This window comes from Megalops cyprinoides, chromosome 7 (genome assembly GCF_013368585.1).
Source record: "Megalops cyprinoides isolate fMegCyp1 chromosome 7, fMegCyp1.pri, whole genome shotgun sequence".
Taxonomy (NCBI): Eukaryota; Metazoa; Chordata; class Actinopteri; order Elopiformes; family Megalopidae; genus Megalops; species Megalops cyprinoides.
In genome coordinates this window covers 35,649,609-35,676,889 of record NC_050589.1, presented here as the reverse complement: position 1 = coordinate 35,676,889, position 27,281 = coordinate 35,649,609, and the positions used below count along the sequence as shown (strand labels likewise).

The window sequence follows — 27,281 nt, the reverse complement described above, 5'->3', positions numbered from 1 at the left end:
TAATACTTAGTACTGCCTGAGATGTGTTTCTGCAATGCTTACATTAACATCATCTATCAGTAGAGATAGCAGCTATAGCTAGTACATTTTTCCGTTTTCTTCTTATTTAACCAGGAGTATGAATAGATACTAATGGGTTCTGTGTGTTCATCTGTACACACGTAAGGAAAGTAAAAGAGGCTCTTCTAGAAAATGTCAGACTGCATGTTTTGGAATTATCATTTTCATTGCTTCATAAAGGATAAGGTCCCCATAATCCCTGAACCCTCTCGTACCAGACCTGGAGTCCCCCTCTGAGGGGTATATCCCTGATTTGAGATGGAAATGGGTCCAAAACATCTGCAAACATATCTGCTTTACCACATATTCTATAGCTGAGTCTTTCATAGGAAGCAGTCTCTGTCAGAGCGACATGACATTCCATATATGTAGAAGGATTTCTTTGCTTCCAATGTTTGAGATTTATTCTATTTATTAGGCAGTGGTTAGTGCCAATTTCAGCCAATTATGATGCATGTCTCACGAGCCAACCATCTCTTCCATTCTGTTTGACAAACACATAGATGGGACTCCAATCATTTTTACTAACTGCCCCTGTGGTCCTTTTGTAGATCAGACTTATTTATTCATAGATTCATAGAAGTCTGGGCCTACATTCCACACGTTTTGAAACTGAATGTATATACATGTATATATGTATATATATGGGAATGTATATGCGCATGTATATGAATATGCATGCAAGTATGCATGCGTCTTATGCATAACTCTTACATATCCTTTGGTTTACAAATCATGCTAACAGCAAGTCACCCATTAAACGCTACAATTACGCCATCTGACGTGAGCTGCAGTTCGGTGTCGTGAGGCAAAGACTGTCGTTGTGTAACCTCGGAGTCACCTTCACTGCTGATAAACAAACGAATAAAAGGAAAAAAAATACCATTTCGACGTCAAAGCCCCAGCCTACCCAAGGCTGCAAAAGCTATTAGCGTAAATAAATAATCTGCTTCCAAGAAGTGGTGGAGGGAACAGTAGCATTTCTGTCTCCGGCGCAGGCCCTATCTGATCCACGGGGGTTGTTATCGGCGCGGCGGGGGCTGCCTGCATTTCCACTGTGTGACAGAGTCAACACTCTGTAGAGATGCAGCACCGGGCCCATGGGGGCTCATATCTGTCTCCTGGAACCGCCGTAACGCTGGGGGGGGGATTACCGCAGGACAATGTGCCCTCACACTCACTCCCCCTGTCAACATTACAGGCCTAGCATAACAATAACACGTACGCGCCGCAGTGGGAGGATGGTGGAGCACGGGCCCTCTCCCTCTCCTGGCCCTCGTCGACTGCCCTGACCCCCGGGAGGAGGCGGCGGATTTTCCCTTCTCTTTTCCTCTTGCTGGAGGGCACGAGCGTGGCACATCCGCGGTGTGGGAAACGCAGCGCGCCGAGGGGGGCGAGGGCGAGCCAACAGGGGGGTCGCGAGGGAAGGGACAGAGGAAAAGGGAGGGGGCCGCAGGGCGAGGCGGGCGCTGACAACGGCTGACCGCTCGCGCCGCCCACCGATGACAGCTACTCTCCGTCTCTGGCTTGGTCTTCCTCTGCGTCCTCCATGTCGCGTATGCAGTGAGGCTCAGAGGGCGTGAGTTTACACCACGCTAAGAAATGCCACCCCTCTGGGGCCACACAGCAAGCGCACCATCAGCTCCTCTGGCTAGGGACCCTGGTCTGTAGCTCACCACGTCTCTTGGTGTGGCGCCCGAACGGTGAGGGCCGCGGTTTGCAAACAGGCAGCAAGCCTGGTTCCATTGCGTCAGGATCGGGCACAGAGGTCGGGACGCACGCACAGGCCTTAAATTCCCGCTGAGGGATTAACCGACACCCTCATCCTAAATTAGAGGAGCGCTGCTTCCCGCGAGCGCTGTCGAGAGGCTGGTTGTAATTAGCCCCTTCGTCTCGTCCACGGCAGGGCCGAGATGCAAAACAGAGAGGGGCTGAAGGAGCGCCAGCCTCTCTCAGTGGAATTCACTGCGCCTGGTCTGTGACGCTCCACAGCACAGCTCAGTAAAGCACAGCAAATGCGCAGCGGGCTGCTGTCATGCAAACGGGGGGTCAAACAAAAAAAAAAAAAAAGCAGGCGCTCAAAGGGTGACATACAGTACGAGCTGGCTGCTTGCGTCGGGTAAACCTCCAGGCCTCAGATGAGTGCAGAACCTGCTGTGTTTGACTGTAGGGGTGTGCTGAATGCCTTTACAGTTTTAAAGTCCAACAGGACATTCCTTTTGTTCTTATGTGCTGGACATGGTAATGCCATTTACATATACATTTATTCATTTGGCAGAATGGATATGCCTCTTGGTTCCAACCACGGAGCTATTTGTCCCTGGACTTAGGACTTAATGGGTCAGAAAGGTAGTCTCTGGCCTTTTAATAGCAATAGGGAGAAATAACTGAATGCAGTGGCATGGCTGGTATTTTGATCTATGCCAATGGAAATGGATCCAATAAAAAGCGTTTGTCATCAAGAAAATGGCCACACAGGAAGTGACCATGAAAATCACATTTAATAGTTTCCAGGGGCACACCTACTGGTGACATGTAACCACACAACAGGTAAAAAGCTATTTGACTGTGTACAGACTAGTACCCAATTGTAATCTGGACGAATATGATGAAGATGGTAATGGTGTGAGGGTGGTGATGATAAAGGCACTTATAATGATAATAATGGAGATGATGATTACAATTACAATGACAGGGATGAAAATGATAACAATAACAAGGTAGATGATGAAAATGAAGTTGATGGTTATGACTGTAATGACAAATATGATTGCGATTGTGATGATGATGAAGATAGGGATGATTCCGATGATGAAGGCGATGACGGCGCATGCTCACCTTCCGCGCCAGGCCCAGGGCGATGTAGCACTTCTCACCGGCGTCCACGATCTCCACCTCGAAGTAGTGGCAGCGCGTGCTGAGGGGGTGCCGCGCCTGCGCCAGGCCCACGTCCATGATGCTCCGCCCCTTACCCGTGTACTCCAGCAGCTGGGGGGGGGAGAGAGGGTGGGGGGAGATACATTACAGCATCCTTTACCCTCCCGTGATTCAGGGGAGGAGCGAGGCCAGTTTCACCTGAGAGGAGCGAGAGCGCTGGCGATTAGCCTCTCTGTTTGGCCCAGTGTTTGTTGTTACGGGCTCCTCCGTGACAGAGGTCGCGCGGGAAGGAGTCGCGATTCCTGGCGCTTGCGTCAGCTGAGCAAGACCGGGTAGAGGCGCGGCCCGGGCCGGCCCAGGCCCCCGATGCCACGGGCCGAGCCCAGACAGGCAGAGGTAACACCCATTGTTCCAGGGATGTGCTGAGTGGGCGAGCCAAGTGAACGGTGTTCCATTTATAATTTATGTGTCATCTATTTTTAAGATCAGCAGGCCCCATAAACCACATGGGAGGGCCGAAAACATGGCACGGCCCTGCTGCCAGACACATGAGAGATGATGCTATCGGTCTGCTAGCAGGGAACCGAAATCTGGTGTACTGATACCATTTTTCTGTTATCTGTTTTATTATTAATAGTACATCTGCAATGTTTCGGTTTTGAGCCCTGCTCCTGACACACTTCACCATACTGACGACTGGCAGGTCTTTATCGAGCTCAACTGTCTTTGTATCGAGTGAAAAGAACATTTACGTGTCACAGGAGGGGCTATGCTCGGGGGAGGGTTCATTTCAACCACAGAAAATGGCAGATCAGGGGACAGATGAATAGTACAGTTGTGTAAAGTCAAACAATCTAAGCAACCTGGTTTGGACACTACCTTGTTTCTGCAATGGCCCATAATATCGACAGCATGAGGTAGCATGAGTACTTGTCAGTGGACACTTGGTGCACCTCCCTAACAAAACTGCAGAGGGGGCTAATGAGAACACCTTGAAATTTACTCCAACAATCAGCCCTATGGCTGGAATTCGAACAACATTACGAGCTTTTGGCCATCTCTGAAATGAGTTAAAAATGCTTTATGAGTGACGAAAAAAAACTAACAATTTGGATTCACTTCTGAGCAGGACAGACAAACTGCAATGTGGGCACACTGAATCACAACCATAAAAATTTAAGGCACTCAAATTTCAAGAGCCAAAACAGGCAACAAAAATGTGCTGATATTGTCCACTGAAAAGGAAAAAGAAAACTTCAATCAAAAAAAACTCTGATCTACGCAAATAACTCCCGCAGAAATGATAATGGCAAGATCTTATCAGTGTAATTCACATATGAGTAATATGACTGTGATCTGTAAAAAACAACAGAGATGGCTACCAAATCACACTTGTTTTAAATGAGGTCATTATGGGTTGAGAAACATGCTACCAGGCCAATATCCAGTTCCAATCTCCAACAGTTTAGGCATTTGGGTTTCTCATGCAAAAGTGATCTTTTGTTCTGTAAAAGCCGCAAAACTATGGGAGCTTCCCTCCCTGAGGGGATTACATTAAACTGATCTATATATTTGGTCAGCAGACATCCTAATTCAGGACAGCCTGTGTTTTACATACGTGTTGCAGGGAGTGTTTGAGTTTCCTGGAGCGTGGCAGTCTAAACTGGAGCAAAAGTAAAAGCCTCCTCGTGCTGTAAGGAACAGCTCTCTGCCAGGATAGCCACTATGTCTAAGAGGGAAAAATAGTAAAAAGCATTTTTTAAATATAGAAACCTTTCCTCTGTGTGACACTAAACAGATACTGGGCTTCTTTTGGACTACCGTTCACTTTTTCCCCCTCAAATCGCACAATGTCGCTGAGGAATCTAATGACGTAGGTACTAACAGAGTGCAGCACACAGATGCAAGGTCCTGTGAGCAAACCTTCAGGGGAAAGTCAGATATGACCGAAACATAAGTATGAACATGGTCTCTTTCCAGAGACTGAACAGTCTACTTCACCTGAGGACCACATCAACTGCTGCTCTGTGTAACGGCACACTATGATCGCTGGTTTGTCAATACTGTGAATATGCCCACTTGCCCTTATTGTAGGAGGTGTCTGGAGCATGGACAGGCTCTCTCAATGTAAGGCTACCATGACATCACAGGATGTTAGAATTAATTCTCTATCTGCATGAAATAGTTCTGAGACATCAAGCTTTAAAGGTTTCAAATCCCAGATCCTAGAAATGCACTACATCTAAATAATACCTCAGGAAGTTTGGTTGCTTATCGTACTTCCTAGCAAAAGGACACTAAATAGGGCATTCTTACGGTAACATCTTTTTTTACCTAAATGTCAGAAAGAAGCTGTAAGGCCTTGAAGATGCTTGGGCCCTGCATTTTGCGTGATGCTGGAAGGTGTGTGGCCTGAAGCTGACCCCGGGCCAGACGCCATGTGCAGCCACCGGGGCATTTTCCACCCTGCCCTCTCCCTCCTCTCCCAAAGCCACCACTTCCAATCTGCAACAGGCCGTTTTAATTACCCGGAGATTTCCGTGCGCTCAATCAAAAAAAGGCAGCTGTTACAGCCATGGAAAACATTTCCGAGACGCCGTTTACAAATTTCGGCATTCTTGTTCATCTAAAAAAAAAAAAAAAGTAAAAACAGTTGCTGCAGGTCAGATGGTGTGGTTTTCTTGAAAGGGGTCAAGAGATGGATAGAAATGTTCGCGATTGTGGGGAAAAGACACCTGTCTCTTGGATGTGACACAAGAAAGGGGCACTTCAAAATCAAACCAAACAGGGAAGGACGCATGCATATGAAAATAACGGGGTTGACATCAAAGCAGGTTTTGTGTCTTGTTGACTGCATGACTACACACAAGTAGAATGGAAGCCTGAATCTATGTACATGCCACACTAGGAATTTGCAGTGGATGCCACTCATTCCAGGTACTGTACTAGTATAGGACGTTACATTCAAGTAGAACATACCTTCACAAGAGTGTAAAAAAAACAGCCCAAACATGACCCTTCAAGAACCTAAACATGACCCTCACAAGAGAGTAAACAAGACCCTCACAAGATCTAATAAGTAAGAATCTAAAGAGCCTCAACAATGATCTCTCTTTATAATCACAGCACATGCAGCACATAGACATTGGTGTCTTCCTGATTCAGTACACTCACAATGGGTGAATCTGAATGACTCGTTTTAACACTCACGCCAATTACATACATGTTCGTGCTTGGTGAGTGGTTGTCAGTGTGAAGGAAAGGACTTAGACGCAAATTGTGCGTGTCTGTCTGTACATCACCTATTCTTTCGCCCAGTTCATGCTCTCAGCTATGTAGGCCCCGGACAGAGAAACAGGATGAAAGCAGAGAGGAAAAAAACAGCTTGCCCCTCTCTCTCCTCACAAACACCAATTACTAGTGTGTGATGCCCTTCGCGGGTTGCCAAGGGTGCTCAATTAAAGGGTACCCTCATTTCTGTCCTTCCTCCACCTGCGCTGTTGTTTCTTGTTCATTTCGGCCCCTTCAACTTTTCATGCCTGGACAACTGCTGCTCTTCAGGAGGGAGGAGGGAGCTACGCCTTAGTCACACCTTCCTGCCGCCCCAAAGCTGAGTAATGGGGAATAGAGTGGATTTAATCTGCACACTCCCGGCAGCCCTCAGCATGCTTCAGTAAGAGTGCTGACAGACTCTCCCTCTCTCGCTCTCGCTCTCTCTCTCTGATCCTTGCCATGGAAGGGGGCGGGTGAGAAAGGTGGGGGCACAAGCTTGTTTTGTTGACCCGCTGCCCAGGCAACAGGTGCACTGCACTGTACGGGCTTCCAAATTCCTTGACGATCCCTTTTTTTAAAGGTGCTTGAAAAGCAGTGACCAAGATCGAGTGACTACCCAGATGACTTGCCCTCTTACACTCCAACACCCCACCCATTGTTCGCCCCAGCTGCCAGTGTCTTGTCATTCAATCTCACGCAACCCAGGGACCTCATGGTATCCCACCTTGATTTCTGGAGTGCGACTGGCCTACACAAAACTGAGGCCGAAAGCTTGCCTCTGGGCTATTTCAACACACACAGTTCGGAATCTCACAGTTCGCAGAGCCCTGGCAAGCCAAGAGATGGAGAGGATCTCCAGGCCCTGTTTGCACTGAAGTACTCTCCTTACTGCTTCTTCAATCAGTGTGAAACCAAAACTGCCGGCTCCGGCTTGTTTTTCCCTCCTTTTTCTGAAATATTCTGTTTGTTTCTAGTTGCTCAAACCCCTGGGCATCTTGCAGCGACACCTTTTTTTTTTAAAGGATATTTTTGTAGTCAGTCTTTGCGGATTACGCGGCTGTTTACACAGCATCGAGACGCACTCCAGATGTAGGTGATCGGTCTTTAAAGAGCAGACTGCAAACAAGTCAATTCCTGATGCCAAATTAGAAAAAAATGTTTGCGTGGGTTTGTCTGAATTGTCAGTGTGTGTAAGTGTGTGTCATCTTCCTTTAAAAGCAGGCCCCGAGGGACTGAAGTATGCCGATCTGCTCTCTTGTAAGCGTGTGTGTGTGTGTGTGTGTGTGTGTGTGTGTGTGTGTGTGTGTGTCTTGCTGATGAGCGTCACCTCTCTAGCAGAGCACGTGAGTCCACATGAGCGTGCTGCCTCTCCCTGTGTACGTGCCGGCAACATCTGCTGCTTCCAGGTTTCTAAGGAGCTCCCAAAATATTTCTTGTGCACCTCAGCAAATTCAATTAGTCAGGTAAGCAACGCAGCAACGTCGACTCACTTTTTTGCACAGAGGAGGAATGAAGGAAAGAGAGAAAAAACAACAGACAACAAAGGACAACTGATACATGGTGACGGGAGAGGTGATCCAGACAGAGGCGGGACCTCTGAGGAAGACAGAGACGTGACACTACAGACCAGGCGCAGTGTCACAAGGTTTCCACATCTACGTGCAGTTTTCCCAGGGATTAAAAACTTGGGGCTCCTGACCTGCTGAGTCAGTTAAGGTGTTCCTTCCCAGTTCAGGGCCGAGCCCTACAGCTCAGACCCTGGGTTCGAGCTGCGTCATTTGGCGAAAACAACCAGGAACCCACAGAGGTAGAACACAACTGGCTTTGTTTCGCCAGGGTAGGGTGACTTTCATTGGTCAGGGTTCACTGGTCGTGCTGCTATGGCACCCACTAGCGGCTCAAGAGTTACCTGTGAGTCATTCAGAAATGCACCTATCCTATCGTGTCTCAGTACTCCTATACACGTATTGGGTTTTACAGAAAGGCAAGCTTAATGTAGTACTATTGCCAATTCCAAAAAAAGGGGAAAAAGCATGAAGAAAACACTGAAGAACAAGCCTGATCCTGTTATATTACACTCTATGATAGATCCTCCCAGTGCATTTGCCCTGCTTTGTTTGGATTCCTGTTGCATCGCATGGGTAAGGTAGAAATTGATAAGTAGTAATGGAAAAATCCATAGGCCTGCCCTGAAATCACTTGCTTTCACATGATTCTGGCAGAGACACACTAAGCAAAACTCGTAAATCGTAAATGAAATAACACTGGTGAGCACTGGTCTTAGAGCGCTCGCTTCAAGTCCTGATCCCCATGGCCCTGACTGGAGATCTAGCTGTGCTAGCTGTGCCGTCCCCCAAGGCTGCTGCTGTAGCCTCCAGGCACTTCAACACTACCTTATGATCTGCAAGTGGATATCAAGCAGACCTGAATCAGTTGCTGATTCCCATGCACCGTTGGATTTCACATGCATCAAGGGACTGCCAGCTGCCAATGGAAAATAACCATTCAGTGCTGTAATGTGTCAACAGAGAAACAGCGGTCTTCTCAGAGATGGAAGATGAGGAATTTACTGAGGTGTGGATTGAGCATAAACCCTTATTTTATCCATCAACAAATCATAAGGGTAAAGAAACAGCACCACACTTTGATAAGAACACTGAGTGACTGTGTCCTGGAGTTGTGGTAGTTGTGGAGCTGCAGGCAGCAGTGTAGCATAATGGTAAGGAGCAGGGATCCTAACCAAAAGGCTGCTGGAAGGATCCCCTTCTGGGGCCCTGCTACTGTACCCTTGGGCAAGGATACTTAAACCAGAATTTCCTCAGTAAATATCCAGGTATATAAATAAGAGTGTGTGCTAAATGACAGTAATGTAATGTGGTATAGTAGAGCTTTATAACCAGCAGGTTGACAACACATGGCATGATGTGTTGTTCCTGACTCCCCAAATTTCCCTCTTGTAACGTGTATCAGGTGCATTCACGTTACATTAGATTTCTTTTTTTTGAGAACTGTAACATGTATATGATAGGCCTCAGTGACAGAAGACACAGGAATGCTTTACAAAATGCAGATCTACTGCATGCCGATCGGAGCTATCAGAAAGAAAAGCTATTAGCAGACTAGGTAACCTATTACTGGTTTTAGTCTGAGGGATTTATACTTGTAACTGTTACCTTGACAATGAACTTTAAAACTATTTTAATGAGACTGCTTGTTTTCACAAATATGCATTCATTTCCATTCCTTGCTGGGAGTGGCAAGAGAGTGTGAAAGCGATAAAAAGCAATGAGATCCCGGGTGGTAAGGTTCTGTGCTTGCTCAGGCAGTTTCTGGACTCAGCAGACCAGGATCTCTGTGTAAGTCTGTATAGAACTTTAGGCCATCAGACAACCAGACCAGCTAGCACCTGGGGCAGAACACATTCATTCGCTTTGAGACAATAAACTGGACCAAACCGGTTGCTTGTAAAGGCACTTTGATCTAAAACCAAACCCTTCATGATTTGTGGCGATTAACCCTCATTAATCTTCTTCCATTTACTGGACGCTCTTGCTGAGCACAAAAGTGCGTCAAACACAATCACAGGAAGAAAGGTACATACAGAACCCAACTCATCACATCCAAACATGTCTCAGTCCTACACACTGAGCAGGGATAACTGATGTGTGATCCACCCAACCAAGCAAACATGATCTGGAACTCAGCAAAAAGGTGATTTCTCTATGCTACTGGCAGCACTGTCCTTCAGGAGGATGGGATGGGATGGGATGGGATGGGATGAATCACTGCCTTTCCTGTGCAGCTCTGCAGAATGCTTCAGACACTGCCATGATGACAGCAGTATTGCTGCTGTTATAAATGATACGCATTCCAATGGCAATCACTGCAACAGCTTCAACAGAGCAAAGCCTAGTCAAAAACTGCCATCCCATCCTCCATATGAACGTAAATATACACATTCACCCAAAGACTTTTTTTTGGCCAAGCCTCCACTGAGCAACAGGATACTCAGGCAAGTAGCACCTTGGGACTGAGAAATTTTGCAACAGAATTTCATCATCCTTAAACACCCCCCCCCCACACTCCAGCCAATCCTCTCAGCTCCTCACAGCCCCCACCCCACCCCCAAAAAAGCACAACTGACACACTACTGCATTGTGTCCATGTCTTACATCATGAGTCCCTGGGCGTGTGGAAGTTGTCACCACCTTTTAATAGACTAATTGTTCTATATTTATTTAGGAAAGTTGTCGCCTAACCATTATTATACACTGGTGCCAACATGTAACCACAACTGCATTTTTTTGAGAACTGGAAAAAATCTTAATAATCTTGCATTGTTTTGACATGTGGTGATAAAGGTCTCTCTCCTCTGGAAGTTGTAATTTATAAAAAGATTTTAAATGCCAATGAAAACCCATTTTCGATCAAATACTACCAAGTCTGAAGCCAACTGTTATGACGTTCCATCAGCCGTGGTGTTAACTGGTTTTAGCTGAACGCCTGAACAGCAGTTTGGTTCCATGTTACTTTCTGCTTCATTCAACCCTCAATGGCAAGCACCACTCAGACATGAGTATCAATGAGCTCACTGAGAGCAGACTGAGCCAACATGGCAGAGTCCACAGTCCCTAATGTAAACACGACACTGAAAAACATGGCTCCATTATGAACAAAACTTGAAAAACGGCTTGACATGGGAACGCAACATCACATCCCATAATCACGAAGACAGGTTTTCTTTTCCTTAAGCAGTTTACAATTACAAATCCCCCCATACCCCTGACTTCAAAGGCACTCACAAACAAGATATGACAAACTTGATACAGGTCTACATCTAAAACTGGCAGCTGACATTCAAACTGGGAGCCGAGTTCAAGCTATGCAATCGGAGGGTGATATCCCTGATTATCCATTCCTGAAAACTGCTCTTCACTCGCATTCCTGCACGTTAAACCCTTCCCTCATTGCCTCTTCGGTTTTTCTTTTATTAGCTTTTCCACCGGTGTGGAAAAAAGGCGTTGGCGGTATAAGAGGGTGAGGGCTGCAGCGGCAGCGTGACCCGCTGATGCGGGTCCTGTACTCGCAGGCCGCTTGTTCTGGGGGCGCAGTGCACCGGTCCAGGCCAGCGTGCCTCCACACCAGCAGATAAACCCACCCGATTACATCACGCTCTTTATTTGCTTAGCTGTCGCTCCCATCCCAGCTTTTACATTTTGGCATTTTCAGTCACCCGCTCATATGACTGGGTATGTACAGCTGAGGTAAAGAGCTATACTCAAGGTATATCAGCTCAGCACTGCCTGGGATTTGAACCCGCAACCTCCTGGTTTGGAGTCCAGTGCTGTGACCAACGCATCATCTGTTGCCAGTGTCATGGCCTTACTGCAGATGGGCCCCCTGTAATGTGTGCAGATATGGCATGCAACCAGATTGGGTTTCTACAGTTTGAGCATTTTCTAACAGGTAATAAAACAGGCTACTAAAATTTTGGACATGGTTTGACATGGAGTGTCTTAAGAGTCTTTTAAAACACTGTTTATTGTAATTATTGCCTGGAATGCATTAACACACAGTGCTGAGACTGGAATGTTTTCTGCTCCTTTGTTAGTGATGAATATCGGACAGGTCCAATTGATGAACAAGAATTTGTATTTATTATTCTGCATTACATGCCACAAGATAATTTTAGTAGCATCGTGGATACACAACCAAGCTTGCCACTTGCCACAGTACGGGGCACTTTGTGAAAGACGGGAAGGACAACAATAGCAATCTCCACCAATGGCAAAACACTTTAAATGCACACTGCTTCCTCTATGCCCATATTGAATCCATTCACACAGAAACAGGATGAGAGAAGACGACTGAGCTGTCAAGGTTACAGGAAGATGGAGGTGCGTGGGGGGGGGGGGGGGGGGGGTGCAGTGTTGTGCCGAGTAACACCACTGTTATTACTGAGCCAATTTATGGCCTGTGGCTGAAGAGCCTCGTTAATCACTCAGCAAGTATGAAGCATTCTGCCCTGAACAGGGGCATGCTGGGGAAAAAGAAAAAGAGTGGAACACATTTTACCAAGAACTGTTTTTGTGAGCCAAACATTTGGATTAAGTTCATCTCAAATACTCATATACGGCCTTTACAAACAAAAAACCTGAACCCATTTTAACCTACTGCTATACATATGCATATGTTAGAATGGGCAAAGTTTCAAGATACAAATATTTCTTTTCATATTTCATTTCATTTTGCCACTTCAATGCACCATAATAGAACAGATAATTACATCTGGTTCATTAGTTTATAGTAAGAACATTCAAGCTTTACTTGAATGCAAAACAGCACACTGAATAAAGCTGTTATGTCATCATGCAGAATTCTGTTTTCCACCCTTTCTGCTTTTCCATATAGCCAGCTCAGGCTGCCTTATCAGGCAGTTGGCAAGGCAACCCTTAAAAATATGAGTTTTCCACTATTCAAGTTATTAAAACTGTCTCCAGAAAACCAGAGAAAGGCTGTAGTCTGGGCCATAGAATAATAAAATGAAAAACCAAAATCACCTTTTTTTTCCATCCGTGCCAGGCTGAATTTTAGAGAGTGCAGCCAGTATGAAGTGCAGATTCACCGCTGCAAGTTAGCCACACAAATCTGAGTAGGTGGTATTTGAAAGTTTCAAGTTGTAATTACAGAAAGGTTGATCCTGTGATGGCCCTGCCAGTAGGCTATGGGGAGATCTTTAAGACTCTCATCATTAAAACAGATGACATACAGTATGAGGGCTTAGAACATCCTTGTGTTCTTTGTTATAAAAAGGGTTCTTCATTATGGACCACTGCTCCAGTGAGGGTGAGGAACAATGCATTAATTTTGAGATTTTCAGTCAAGTTACATTTGAAATCCATGTAAGTGTTTACCCGATAGCAATAAAGGATGGATTTATGTCGAAGTGCACATATATGAAATTTCAAATGATTTTTCTTTCAAACATCAGCCAGCTGGGGGTGGTGACTGATGGCTGATTCATTTTTTTATCCGCTCCCCGCAACGTGAACTTGCAACATCTCCCCAGGTCTGACATAAGAAGGCAGTAATTACTTCCTGCCCCCCCTAATCCTCCACACCTCCACCCATATATCTCTGGCTATGCAGGGGATGTAGCATGTAATTGTTCTGTGACAAGCTACTGAGTAATAAATTAACTCTGGTTTGACTCTCGTCTCCTGTGCGCAACTCTATGATTTCGAGCAACCGGACAATGTATGTAATGAGACCTCATGATAAATATGGGCTTATGACAGCAATATCTCCTGTAAGGAGCTCTTTTCTCTTTACACTGTAACTAACTATTATCAGAGAGTTTAAGCGCTCCCATCCCTGCACACATGCTATTCATTTTCTTCTGTGTACACTGTTGGTGCCACGCTAAGACAAAGCCCCTGTTTCCATCTAACTGAACTGACAAATATTTCCCATGCTTTCATGCAAAAGCTAACCCAGTATGCACAGCGCAGCGGAAAATTTTAAAACCATTCAATCTAAACCAGGTCGCCCCCGGCCTCACCCTCACCCTCACCGAGACATGTCTGTCTGCGTATGCCTCCCTCTTTCTCACGCGGCACCATTCCCCGCGCGGGGAGAGCGGCAGCGCTTCACAGGGGGGTCCCCATCGCCGCTCCCAAAAGCGCGCGGGCGCTCTCGGAATCCAAGCCCCGCCGTTCCTGCGGCGGCGGACTCGGCAGGGTTTATGGGAAAGCTGTGAACTCTGCTGGACCTCCGTCAGGAAACATGGCGATTGTTCCTCAAGGAAGGAACTGCAGAACCTGAGAAGGGTGTTACTTTTGAGTAATGGAGAGAGTGTGGGGGGGGGGGGGGGGTGGATGTTCAGCTCTGCCTCTCTCTTTACAATTCTCCCTAATTAGAAGTGTGTGTATGTGTGTGTGTCAGAGAGTTATGGGGGATTAGCCTCCAGCTGTCTTTACAAGTAAATGACTGATACAGGAAAAGGGGGAAAGAGAGCTGCGTGGTATGAGGTGACACTGTGATGGGAAATGGCATGGGGGGGGGTTGAGAGGTAGGGGGGCACAGCCCAGCTGACGCGGGACTAAAAGTTTTTTTTGCCTGGGGCGTTCCAGCTGCCCTTTGTTATTATTCTTCTTGTTCTCTTCCACAGAAGAGAATATTCTGACTCACCTCCATCACACCGACAGAAAGCCAGCCCACCCCCACCCCGCTCCCCGCTCCCGTTAATCAATTTCCAGGGACAGGAAGTGTGAGGGGAGGCCAGTGGGGGCCAAGTCTAGATACTGGCAGATCGTGGCGTATGACGCACCGGGGCCAAAGACGGGTCTGTTGCCCAGCTCTCTGACTCACTCAAGGCCTGTTTCATGCGCTGATGCTCCGCTGCCCGGCATGACAAACCGCCAGCACTCTAAGAAATGAGACCTCAACAGAAACTCGACAACCACAGCGCTGGCTGATCCAGAGTTTCAAAACGCAAAAAAAAAAGAACAGAGAAAGAAAGGAAGAAAGAAAGGAATAAAGAAAACGTGGGTGGTTTTTCCGCTGTAAATCTTTCACAGTTAGTGTATCCTATCCCGTCTCCTCCTTTTCCTACCGCACGCAGCATGCGAAATCCAACATGTCAGATGCTTCCAGCCTGATAAGACACAGCGGAGGTGACTTCACCGCACCCGGGCCCACTCGGCTCAGCTCTGGGGACATGTCACCTCTCATCTCCGTGTTTACTGCTATCACGAGCGTCAAGATGGCAGGCTCTCATCCTACCTTCTTATGGAAAGTTACCTCCCCGCTGCTGAACTGGAAGAACTGGGGGTGAGGGTGAGAGTTGGAGGGCAGGAGCTGGAGGACAGTCACCAGGAGTGCAATCATCAAGATGTCTGGTTCTGATCCTGGTCATTGTCAACAGACACTCTACACACACTCACTCAACCACTCTAAAGGCATTCACCTAGCAAGTTTCAAGCTTGCTTGCTCATAAATATTCTCAAAGAGGCCGAAAGTGGAGGAATGGTGGAGTTAGAAAGCCTGACATTAAATACTAGGTTAGCACCACGGGGGTTACAGGATTGCTCTGGGCGTGGATCTTCATCTGAACTGCATCAGCAAACACTCAGTTACTCTGTGCAAATGGACAGTGTGTAAAAATGTAAGCCACGTCTGTCACCCTGGATATGGGCATCCACTAAGCGTAAAGGTAGCGGGATGTGGAGGCTAACGGCTCTCAAAGTGTTCTGTGTCCCTTGTTAGACAAATTCCTGACGTCTTACCGTACCCAGCTCCTTCTTTTGTGTTGAGAGGGGCGTGGATGCAGACAGGCAGCTCTGTCCAAAAAGGCACAATGCAATCTCTATCCCTAACCCCAACACCACCTGTACCTGTCAAGAGTGTAACGTCTTAACAACACAAACAAGGTGTGCTGCTCCCAGCTGTTTTTCAAGCAAGTGTCTGGTTCAAGGGGTTACGAGGCCTGCCGGGTCACGCTGAGCTGTTTTCGAGAGCAGCCCTCGTCACAGCCGAATGCGTACCGGTGCAGGAGGCGGGCCAGAGGGATGCCGCATCCACAGGTGGGCGCTGCTCGGACGGTGTCACCTTTTCGGGGAGTGCAGTCACCACCCATCGTCGGCCCTCTGGATGGCCGCGTCAAGGTGGGATTAGGCGGGTGCGTGCAGCTGCCAGCAGGGCGGCAGGCTGAGGGACGGCCGGCACACACGCAGCAGCCATGGCCACGCCCCTCCCCACGGTACATCAGGGAGGGAGGAGGGCGTGCGCATGAAAATAAACAAACCCGTCAGCACAAACACGCTCTGGGCCAAATTTTGCCATCTCAGCCTTGTTCATGCAGACAAAACGTGAACACAGGCCGAGGTGACGTGCTGCCTTCCATTCGCAATCTCGGAACACCACGTACTATTTTTGTTGTTCTGCTCCTGATTTTTTTGGTCAGCACATCAACTCCATCAGCAGATGTGTGGCATTGAAAGTTTCCCCAATCACAGAACAGCTACTATGGTTGAGTGCCGACAAGAATATGGCAATTTTCTCTCTGCAGCAATGACTCCTAAGCTGCATAAAATAGAAACCTTTTCAATTTTGTTTTCTGAACAAACATACGCAGTACTGTATTACTATTCCTCTTTTACATCTGGTAAAGGAGCATATTTGTGGCACTGCTTCTTTGGCAACCGCGCAGTTACAACCATTTGGGGTTAGTGACCGTTTGAGCAGATTTAAAATAAATATAAAAATTTTAAAGAGCTCAGTCATGTGATGCAATGGTCCAGTTGGCTTCCTCTCTTTAAAGCAGAGGCCAAGAGTGGATTTCCTGTAGTCCTGAGCCACAGGGAATATATCAGCCCGGAATCTAGGAGACGAGACTTGGATCTTTAGCTTAAAGATTTGTCTGCAGTAAGTCAAGGAGAGTAGACAGTCATTACGAGCTCCTACCATCCCATTCATAACACGGGTCCAAGCGCCCCTTCCTCCTCACTCCCAAAGGACGAAGAAGCAGAGGACAGGAACGAGGAGGGGAGGAAGAAACAACAACAGCAAAAAGAAGAGGAGTAATGAGAAGGAGGCAGATCTTTCCAGAAGCTAGCAGCGTGTGCTTTACACAAACAGCCCCAAAGGATGGGAGGGAGAAAGAGCAAAAGGGGTTCGTTTTGGAAGAGTTGGTGACTAATAGGGCAGGGAAGAGCGAGAGGAAAATCTAAATGTACCAATGAGCTGTTGTTTGTTCTAAGAATATCTCTACTCCCCGTCAAGGATGAATGGCAAGCGCAGCGCGCTTGAAGCAGGGGAGAAAGAGACAAATTGAGGGGTGTGGGTGTGTGTTTTCTGGGCTTTCGCTAAGTGAGGCGCTTCTGACAGTTGCCGTGGAGCTGGGATCCAATGCCCACTTATCTAAACAGGAGCGGCTGCCACAGGCGGCTGCAGTGCAAACAGCGCACACAAAGGGAGCGGGTCCGCGGCGGGCAAGTCAGAGCTGCCTGCGGTGTGGCGCGCATTCTGCGGCGTTCTCTTCGCCCCCCTCCGCGCCCCGTCACGGCGCGTGAAAAGCACACCCGTCATTACAGCCATTCATCTTGCAGTGACGCTTAATCTGTACCCACAATCCCGCCGTTGCCCACACGGACCGCATTAATTATAGGAGAATAAACACCCTCAGACACATTACAGACTTCACTAATGCTGCGCTAATGCATAACAAGGTGAGAGACATCGTGATCGGTGCATAATGTTCCAATATCTCTATTACACTTTTTTTTTTTTGGGGGGGGGGGGGGGGTCTTTATATCTTTCTTTCTGTCAAACAGTTATCCATGCAGGAAAAGTACGAAAGCATCCATCTGTTTTCCTGACTGTAATTAAGAAGGGGAACCCGTGTTCTTGGAGGGCTACAGGGTGTGCTGGTTTTTGCTGTGCCTCAGCTCTTAACAGATTAACTTAAATCACTGCTTGGACGGAAAGTCTCCTCATTCGGTTTCCTGGTTTCATCCAGAAGCCGGTTGAAAGGTAATGCAGCCAGCATCTGCTTTACACCTGGAACGGCAGCTGTGGCGACTCTGTGCACAATTAATGATTTAAATCTTCACCGGCAGACCCTGCGGACCATCAGGAACATGGCTTCCCCAGCTCTGGTTCAGACCTTCTGATGGGAAAAGAGATGGGAGGGCTGCTAAGGCTCTTTCTCAGGCCCGATGGAAGCGCGCCATGAAGTGCGCTAGGTTCTCACATCACCTCTGACTGCTGCGCCCAGGGGAAACAGTTCATTCAGTTGGTTTATATAAGATTAAAGTCCTTCAGACCAAATAAGAATAAAACCATGAACCAAATGCAACATACAGTAAATGAGACCCAGAATAGCCTTTTGTTCTTGTCTGTTGTGCGCTTCATCGAGGCGGGGTAAAAACACTCTCCCTCCAGCTCCAGCTCCCCGACTCAACCCCGCTCTGATCCTGTTTGCTTTACTTAGCGGTTTATTTAGCGTGGAAGGGAACCAAGGAGCGATTGGTCTCGGCTACCAGCACTCTGAGGTCCCCGCGCTTGTCAAAACATGTGCTTATCTGCTCCACCATCTTCCACACCAGCATCAGCCGCTCACTTGGCGAGAGCATGAGCTGCTAGTGTTGGCTTCGCCCTTCAGGAGAGAGCAGAGAAAAAAACATGTGTGAAGGAGAGGTCTGAGTTTTTACCATCGTGTAGAAATGGTCAATCTCTGTTCCTCCACCAATTTCCATTCCTGATGTTGGCCTTCGCTTCAGCTTTGAGGGAGGCCATGTGACACCATGGTTGCCCCAGATGTCCAAGCGAGGTAGCAAGGGCAAGGGCGCCAGTGAAATGAAAGTCATGCAGGAACGGCAACAAGAGCGCTAGATGCTGCCAAGTTTCCCGAATGTTATGTCCTTTTAGTGTATGTCAACTTTCTAAGGCCAATTTTTTCCCGGGTCACATCCGAAGCCTGCATTTTTTCACAAAGTGACTATCCCTGTACACTCCTTCTGCGTTACAAAAAAGTGATTCCTGGTGCTTGAAACAGCTGATGTGGGCGTGGTTGGGGTGAGTGGGAGAGGGGGGCAGGAGGTTGTAGTATAGCTGCCAAAACCATGACCTGGAAGACAAAGGGCGAGGCGATTCCCCCCCCCTGCCCCCAACTCCTCAGAGTGACAAATGCCCCTTGAGTCTTCAGTACACAGTTCCAGCCACAGGCACACAGGCACACACGCACACACACGTATAAACAAACACACTCACGTGGAGGGTGGCCAGCTCTGTGACGCGCCTCTTTTCAAGTGTTCCTCACTAGAGTGAGGCTTGTGTAAACCAGGGGCTCTCGGGGGAATCTGGAGCAGAACATACGCTCACGTACCGCTGCTCCGGGCTGCCAGACAGCTGGCTCTCACATCCACAGTGGCCCGCGCTCTCACGATGAACTGCTCAGAGCAGCACAGCGCTGTACTCCCTACCATCACGGATCGCCGCTGCGCTTGCAATTTCACAAGGGGCATCGTGTGGTGTGGTGATCTGCCCTGTGAACACGACTATGACACACAGGTCTGAATCCCGACTTTTCTGCTGTACCGTTGAGCATAGATTCTTCTCCTAAGCTGATCCACCCAAATACAAATACAGTGCAATCTGTTCATAAGAAATACTGATAAGAGAATCTACTTCATGTAGTTATTAAAAACGCTGAGACACTACACTAACGCGTTTTAAAATCTCTGCTTGTAAGAATCAAGCACTTAAAAATTTCAATTTGTGCTCACTTACAGCAGGTAATACAGTACTCAGTGGAGTGCAATGGCACATAATGAATGGTACACTGTACATTACAACACATTATTTCAACTGTACAGTAGAATGGCTAGAGAAATGAATGGTGAAATGACAGGTTCAAATCCCAAATTCATGTTCAGCTGAACTGATCAGTTACACTTCCAGCGGTGCAAAAGGATAAAATGTCACAACCAAGCTGTGTAAGTTGCATAAGAGCTGTGGGCCGGGGGGGGGGGTGCGATGTGGGAAATTACCGTGCCGCTGACCCGAACATCATGCAGCCGTCCCCACTCGTCCTCCACGCTGTCCACCATCATCACACTGTCGTCCTCGTCCATCCCCCACTCCGCCTGCAGGTCCAGCCGCACCTCCTCCCCCAATGAGTGCATCCCGATGGCGGGGTAGAGCCCATCCGGCGACTCTGGGATCACTACGGAGCCCACCTGCACACAGCACACACACAAACACACACATGCGTTAACGTGTGGGCGTTCGGGTTGGGTCCCAGTCTACCTGCCAAAAACCGTGACCTGGAGCATGAAGGGTGAGGCGACTCCCCCTCTTTGGAGAGTGCAATAGTTCGCCGAGTCTTCGGTCCATGGTTCCAACCGCAGACACACACACACACGCACACGCACACACACATAAACAAACACATTCACATGGGAGACGGCCAGCTCTCCTGTCGATCTAAAGATGCTTTTACACTAGCCATTGTTATGTGCACCCAAAATGTTCCATCTGTAGTCAGATCGCTTAAAATGTTTCCAAACACATATAAACAGCTCATTCAGAGCCAGATATCTGGAATAAGGGGAACTCCAATCGTGAGAATTGCATGTAATGGGGGTAAAAAATCTTGCTAATGCTTCATTCCCTATGGCAGATTGCCAGTGAGTTGATAATCCGGAAAGAACCAGTGCTGGTGTCTTTCGCTTTTGTCATGATTTACAAGTGAAGGGTACAAACGCCAGTAGAGAAGAACCCAGAAGTGAATAGGGGTATTACTGCCAAGCGTGTGATGATGCCTTGAGCTGCCTTCACATGTTGGCACAGTTCCTTGATGAAGTTACACCACATTTCTCTGCGACTGGGGGGGTGGGGCTCACCTCTTTGCCGTTCTTGGTGAAGAAGACGGTCGTCAAGCCATCCTCAAATTTCTCCAGGAGAATACCACAGCCGATACGGTCGCCTCTGTTACATTTCGGCCCGAACTGCTGGCCCACAGTGTTCCCGTTGTACAGCCTTCCATTGAAGGCAAGGAGAGTGGGGGTTACATCAATTCATGCAGACAACTGCGCGGTTCCCAGTCAAAACAATAATCGCCACAGCACAAACGATTCAGTGCAATTTTCTACACACAGATATTTGTGATTCTAAGAAACGGTAAACAAAACTGACATTTGAAAACATCGGTGCTGGGGCTAGACCTTGTCCGTTTAGTTCATTTGTAAACAATGAAGACTCAGACAAATGGTCAGCTCCTCTAATGAGCCACATCCCTCCAGTGTTAGCATGTTACACCCGCCTTCCCTCAGCTTTTCTCTGCTGTGTGACACAGAAGGTGCACTACCTGCAACACCAGTTTGTGTACTTCCTGTGCGACTTCAGTATGAAACATTGTACACCTAATCAAGGTAGCTATTCCAGTTCCAGAACTTACTTGCCATCGTCAGCGTGGTAGGCGACAGAGTGCGGGAGCCAGCCAGGTTGGTGGTCCAATTTGTAGGTCTGGGGCACCAGGCCCACAGCAATCGTCCCCCTCACTCCTGTGTCCATGATGGTCACCTGAAACATAGGACCTTTCACTCCAGTCACCGGCAACACTCGGGAGACATGTGACAAACGCAGAAAGAACACGCCCCCTGTAGGCTGGATGTCCAAACTACAGCCATGACTACACGCCAAGCTGACTCTTACCCTGTCTGGTTTGTCTGTGCCCTTTCAGTTCAGATCACTAAATTATTACAGCAAAACTCATTTATAGAGGGTGGAGACAGTCCCAAAAGGCAAGTAAAGGAATGATGCACCGCAAATATTCTATGTACTTACGAAACATTTAGCTGTGTGCTTAATGAGGAACATTCTATCACTGCCATTGTTTAAGCTGTTATGACTGGCTAGCTTTCAAGGAATATTCGCAAAAGGGGTGGTCAAAGACAGACCATCCGCAGCTAGCACAGCAATGTGGACAGAGAGGCAACCTCCTGTTACCAGTTGGAAACTCCTAGACACAGTAGTGCAGAGGACGGAGGGAACACAGGAGATGAAGATCTGGTTAGTATATAGAATATCGGTGGCCACTCCTTTTAGCCACAGGTTAAGAAGCCCTGGTTCTAAAATGACAGAGATGCTTCCGGTCTTTGTTACATTAAAGCTGTTTATTAACAGGATCCTCAATATAGAGTAGCACATGCTCAGAGTGCTCAAGATACCTGAAGTAGAGCGTCAGCAGGCTGCCGATGCTGCAGGAGCAAGGTGGCCTAGTGCTGTCCCTGACAATGAAAAGCAGCCCTTTCTGCTGAGTTCTGCTGCATAAATCTCCCGATGACGGCGAAACTCAACACTCCTGGTGATGCCTTGCTATCATACAAGAGCTTAATTAACTCACTGCGCCCTCAGGGGTGAGAGGAGAGGGAAAATCAACACACTGACAGATTTGAAGAACATGAAAAGAGAAATGTTGATCTGCTGCCCCATTACCTCAGCAGCTCACGTGTGTCTGAGTGCGTGTGAGTAAGAAGATGCCCATGTGTGCCACATTCGCCTCTCTCTCGATGTCATACCTTAACTGTACTGTGTTTTTTTGTGGGTGGTGGGTATATTTGTGCATTTGCACATGGTTGTCTGTGTGTAAGTCTGTGTGTTTACATAACTGTGTGCTTGTTTGCAACCGTCTGTATGTATGTGTGTGTGTGTGTGTGTGTGGGGGGGGGGGGGTGTATGGGGGGGGGGGTGTATGTGTGCATGTTTGCATGTGTAAGTTCTTGTGTAAATGCACGTGTGTAAGTGTGTACATGTATGTCTGTCATCACGTGTGTGCAAGTGTGAGTCTTTGTTTGCCTGCATGTGTGTTACTACTACCATAAATTCAAGAGAGTCTAAGTATGAGCATATGTGTGTGTGAGTGTATGTGTGCGTGTGTACGTGTGTGTGCGTGTGTGAGTGTGTGTGTGTGCACGTGCGTGTGTGAGTGTGAGTGTGTGAGAGTGTGTGTGTGTGTGTGTGTGTGCGTGAGAGCAGGAAAATGTGCACATGAACTGTGCGCATCTCTCCCTCCCTGTCATGCTTTAACAGTCAGAACGACATGCTGGGCGCGCTGGCCAGAGGCCGCGGGGTGGATCAATGAAGACGCCCGACAAGGAAGCACACGGCAGCGTGCCAACAGGGATCAACTGCACGCCCCGCGGGTGCCGAGTCCCAGGAGCCGAAACCGAGACGGTCCTCCCTGGAAAACAGGTGGGTGCTCTCTTCCCTCAGAATTGGGACTGCTCCAAAAATCTGAGGGTGGGCCATGGTAAGGAGCAAAAAAACCAAAAAGCTGACAGCCCTGTGTCCGAAACAACCGTTCCCCTTGTTAGCAGAGAAAAGAACAGAGTCTGCCTGTGGGCCACGGAGACCCCTCAAAGAACAGCCTGGAAGCACTGACAGTACTATCGTAACAGGAACCTCATACCGCGCGCCATCTCAAGTGTCTGTTCTTTTCCGTTCCGTAGTTTCACTCACTTTGTCTGCCGTGCCCAGCTAAGCAGCCCCGCAGGAGGAGCTGTGTCACTGGAAACCGCCGCACAGCCCACGGCCCCTCGTCCTTCTGACTTTCACCCCATACTGGAAACAAATTAGACGTAGCGTCCAAGAGCCGGAAAGTACAAAGGGCTTGTGAAGAAGTTCCTGAACTTTCCTGAATGTGCGCCTGCTTGAACGGTCGCCTTCCGCTCGCTGGACATGGCAGGGGCTGGTCGAACGTGGCATGCTGGATTAGGGTCAAACTGCGTTTGCCATGTACCGTACCCAATGCCCATTCCAGTCCCTGCCCCTGACTCCAGCCAACAGACCAGCTCTTAACATGCACAACTAAGCAATGTTTGTCAAATTCATTTGATTTTCTCATGCATACATGCATACTACTTAGAGCTGTCCCCATGGAAGTTAGCTTGAAAACTAAGGAATCATTCATAGTGAACTCCAAATTGTTTACAAGTGGCTCTGGGCTCCATCTTAGTCAGAAGGAAGCACTCTGCCCTGGATATTAATGAGGGCAGCAACCACCTCCTCCTCCCAACACAAACAAGAACTCTGACCAGCCATTTTTTCTTTTCTATTGTTTTTCTCAGCAATGTGATAAAACAAACGGCAGAGACCTTTTTTGCAGCCCTGTTTAGCCACAGAAGGCACACGTGAACGAGAAAGTCCTGACTCATCATTCCCCAACGTCACGGTGAACACGCCTCATTCCACCCGGTCACGTTTGATGTCATCTCAGAAAGTAACCTGAGAGAGGGTGAGAGGGCGGTCTCCGCCCGAGCTGACGTACAACTGGAGCGTGTGTAAACGTGACCGAAAACCCCCACTGTGCCAGGGAACAGCGGAGTCCCGCCTAGTGTCAACTAACTCTTTTGCTCAACATAGTTTCCCCTCATCGTTTTCCAATTCTACCCTTCCTGCTCTCCGCTATCACAACAAGTCGATTTCCATCGGCCTTAAAATATTCCACGTCTCACAGATATGTTGCTGTTACAGGCTTTGTTGGTAAAGGGAGCAGGAGATAAAGTTGTTGCTAAACAGTGGCAGCAGTGTAAATGCTTAAAAGCTAACCTCTCAGAATACAAACTTCGCTACAACCTCCATCTTACTTCTCGAGCTCCAAAGCTTAACAGTGCAGATGCAGCTGCACTATTTAGGTTTAGGAAAATGGAGAGCGATTCACTACACCTAAATGTTGCTGCAGAGGGGAAACTAAAGGAAACCCTAAGCGCATCCAATAAATAATGTGTTTGAATTACTGGATGAGTGTATGATTTAAAAAAATAATAATAATATGAGCAGAGGAAACAGGAATACACCCACGCTCTGTTTAAATGCTCCCAAGGGATTCATTACAAGCTAACACGGGGCTGTGGCACTCCAAAAGCCCTGACCGAAGAATCACTCACAGAAAATGTTTATTTACACAAAGGACTGGTTTCTGTGTCCTACATGGACCAATAACAACAGAGGGAACGTGCGAACAGAACAGCAAACAGACCTGATACTGAACAGATTTCGGATGCACCTTGAAATACATGAAGGGCATCACAATGTGTTCTGAGAGACAAAAAAAGATGACAAAGGCCTGGAGTCCAGCACACAGAGGAGCCCGACCGTGGTAATATTAATTCCTTGTGAGCGCACCAAGGGGAAACGTGAGGACACAGATGACGCATATTCTGGCATGTGACCTTCATGGAATGTAGGCTGCAAAACTGCTGAATATGGGGAGAATTGCACAGCATGTGCGTAATGTCGTGAGAAACTGCATCACGTATAACGAGGAGGTGACGTTTTAACGATCGCGCTGAAATGGTGGCAGCAAATACCAGACTAAATTGCTATCAAACCTGGATGACTCATCAAGATCACGCTGTGAAAAAACCTAAATAACTGTCACAGGTTTTCTAAATTGCTAAAGAGTTTGTTAAAAAAAAACATCAAGAGATACCAAATGGAAAATATTTGGTCTAAAAATGAAAATGTTGATTAAACATTTTGATTTAAGAAATCCTGTCACGTAAAAATTCTTTTCACATTACAACGTAGGCCTGGATTCAATCAACGTTTGTCCTCAACACTGATTCACAATTAAATGCGAGTGTTACAGTTTTTTCAGTACAAACAAAAATGTTTTCATGCATTTTGGTGATTGCTGAACTCACTAAACACTGTGTTTGTGAAGAAAAAAGTAACAGTTTCATTACATTTGAGTCAAGTTGAGGACAACAAATGTTAATTGAATCCAGGCCTTACTCTCTTACAATTAGTATCGATATTATACATCCCTAAAAATGAAAATAGGCTTCTATTTTTCAGCGCATGCTAACACAAACGGTGTGTACACATCAGTTGGAAAAGATTAGAAATCAGAGAATAAAGTAAAGATCATTTCTACAAGACGCTACGGCACAATATGTCAGGATCAAGACGCAAGAAGCACGGCCTCACATCCTAACTTGTTGTTCATGCAGCATCTGTGTGCAAGTAATTCACAAGGAATGACTGTTCACTGCCTGAATACTGTTCCCACTGCAGGTTCTTGTGTGACTAGCCGGGCTGGCGGGGGGAGGCAGGGGACAGCGTGACGCATCACTCACGGGGACTGAGATTTCGCTGGCACCTCTCTGCTGCTGACACCAGCAATACTGCTGCCAGGAAGGGGGGGTTGGGAAGGGAAGGGGGTGAAGCGAGGCGCAGCTGGCCAAGAGAGAGGTTCACACAGTCGTGCGCTACTGAGGGAGAGAGGGAGCGAGGGAGGTTTCCTCTTTCGCCTGCGTCAGAACTCACCTCTGTCAGCTTGGGAACTGAGCAGAGCTTTCTCAGATGCAATTGTCATCAGGGTTTTAATCTTTTTAAACCATCACCATCATTACCATCACATCATCATCATCATCATCATCCTTATTTTATCTTTCCTTTACGAGACATCTCAGAATGCTGTGCGTATTAGTGAGCCTGACTACCAACACGTTACACAGTGCGGCTGTGGTCAAGCTTACTAATGTGCTTACTAATACTAATAAAGCTTACTAAAACAAAAAAAAAAATTTTACAAAGCTTCTTGCTTCTTCCCAAAAAATGTATTAATCACCCAAAATTGCACACACTACAAATTCAAAACATGGGAAAACAACATCCCAGCTTTAAAAAGTGAGTAGTAACAGTGAGACTTTCTTTCAAGGGCCCTTAATGAGTCATTACAGAGACGACGCGGCCTGGGCCTGGACCGGTCGCAGGCCCTTTGCTAGAACAAAACCACAATCTGTAAGATTAACAGCAGAACCCTGAGTCTCATTCCCAGTGCTGCTGGGAGGCTGTGCAGAGAGGCAGTGACAGGAAATTTATGGCACAGGAATTTGTTATGGGCATAATTTGCACTGATGAGTTCTGTACATGTTGCAGTCTGTTCAGGACAGAGACTGAGACACCATAAAACAAGGCGTTGCAGTAACCAGCGCTGTGAAAACATCTTTTCTGCGTCTGTCTGGGTAAAGCTGGAAAGAATGAACGCCCGTGTTGCGTAAATGGGTGAAAAAAATTAAAACCTTGTGGATATGTGTGTCAAATGATGGGAGTCACTTCCAAAGTATGAATTAGAAACTAATATTCTCAAACAAGCCATAAACCTTCAAATAATAATAATTTAAAAAACTCAGCAGATGGCTGGAAGTGTTGAAAAATCAAGCACTGCCGTTTTTGCCAAGACGTGCTTGAAAGAGGAAAATGTTTCGATTGTAAAGAGCAGGGGCGCGAGGTTCGTGCACAGCAGAGCTGTGTGTGGGGTACTGCTGGTGTCTGCTCAGACTACACTTTCAGACCGGAACCCGGAATTCCTCATTTTTTCTTGCTCATTTCCCTCTGTAAGAAAAAAAAACACATCAAAGGTACCCAGGAAATCATGTTCATGGTTTTCACATACAATGTATGAACGTACCATTTGGAACAGCAGGAAGCTAAGGGCCAAACTACACCCGGCATAAGGGAAACAGACAAAAATAGGATTTAGTTACAAATATGGACTCAAA

The 27,281-nt window shown here is 47.3% G+C and overlaps 1 protein-coding gene across 3 annotated transcripts in view; it reads right to left on the bottom strand.

Moving 5' to 3' along the window:
• Window positions 1-27,281, bottom strand: part of LOC118781317 (SPRY domain-containing protein 3-like) — a 43,130-nt gene that overhangs the window by 6,377 nt on the left and 9,472 nt on the right. For all 3 annotated transcript variants that reach the window (XM_036534300.1, XM_036534298.1, XM_036534299.1), the window contains 4 exons: window positions 21,170-21,294; window positions 20,616-20,751; window positions 19,761-19,949; window positions 2,899-3,048 (listed from right to left, as the gene is read on the bottom strand). In XM_036534300.1, the coding sequence (XP_036390193.1) occupies window positions 2,899-3,048; window positions 19,761-19,949; window positions 20,616-20,751; window positions 21,170-21,294 (600 nt within the window). The remainder of the gene's footprint in view (window positions 1-2,898; window positions 3,049-19,760; window positions 19,950-20,615; window positions 20,752-21,169; window positions 21,295-27,281) is intronic.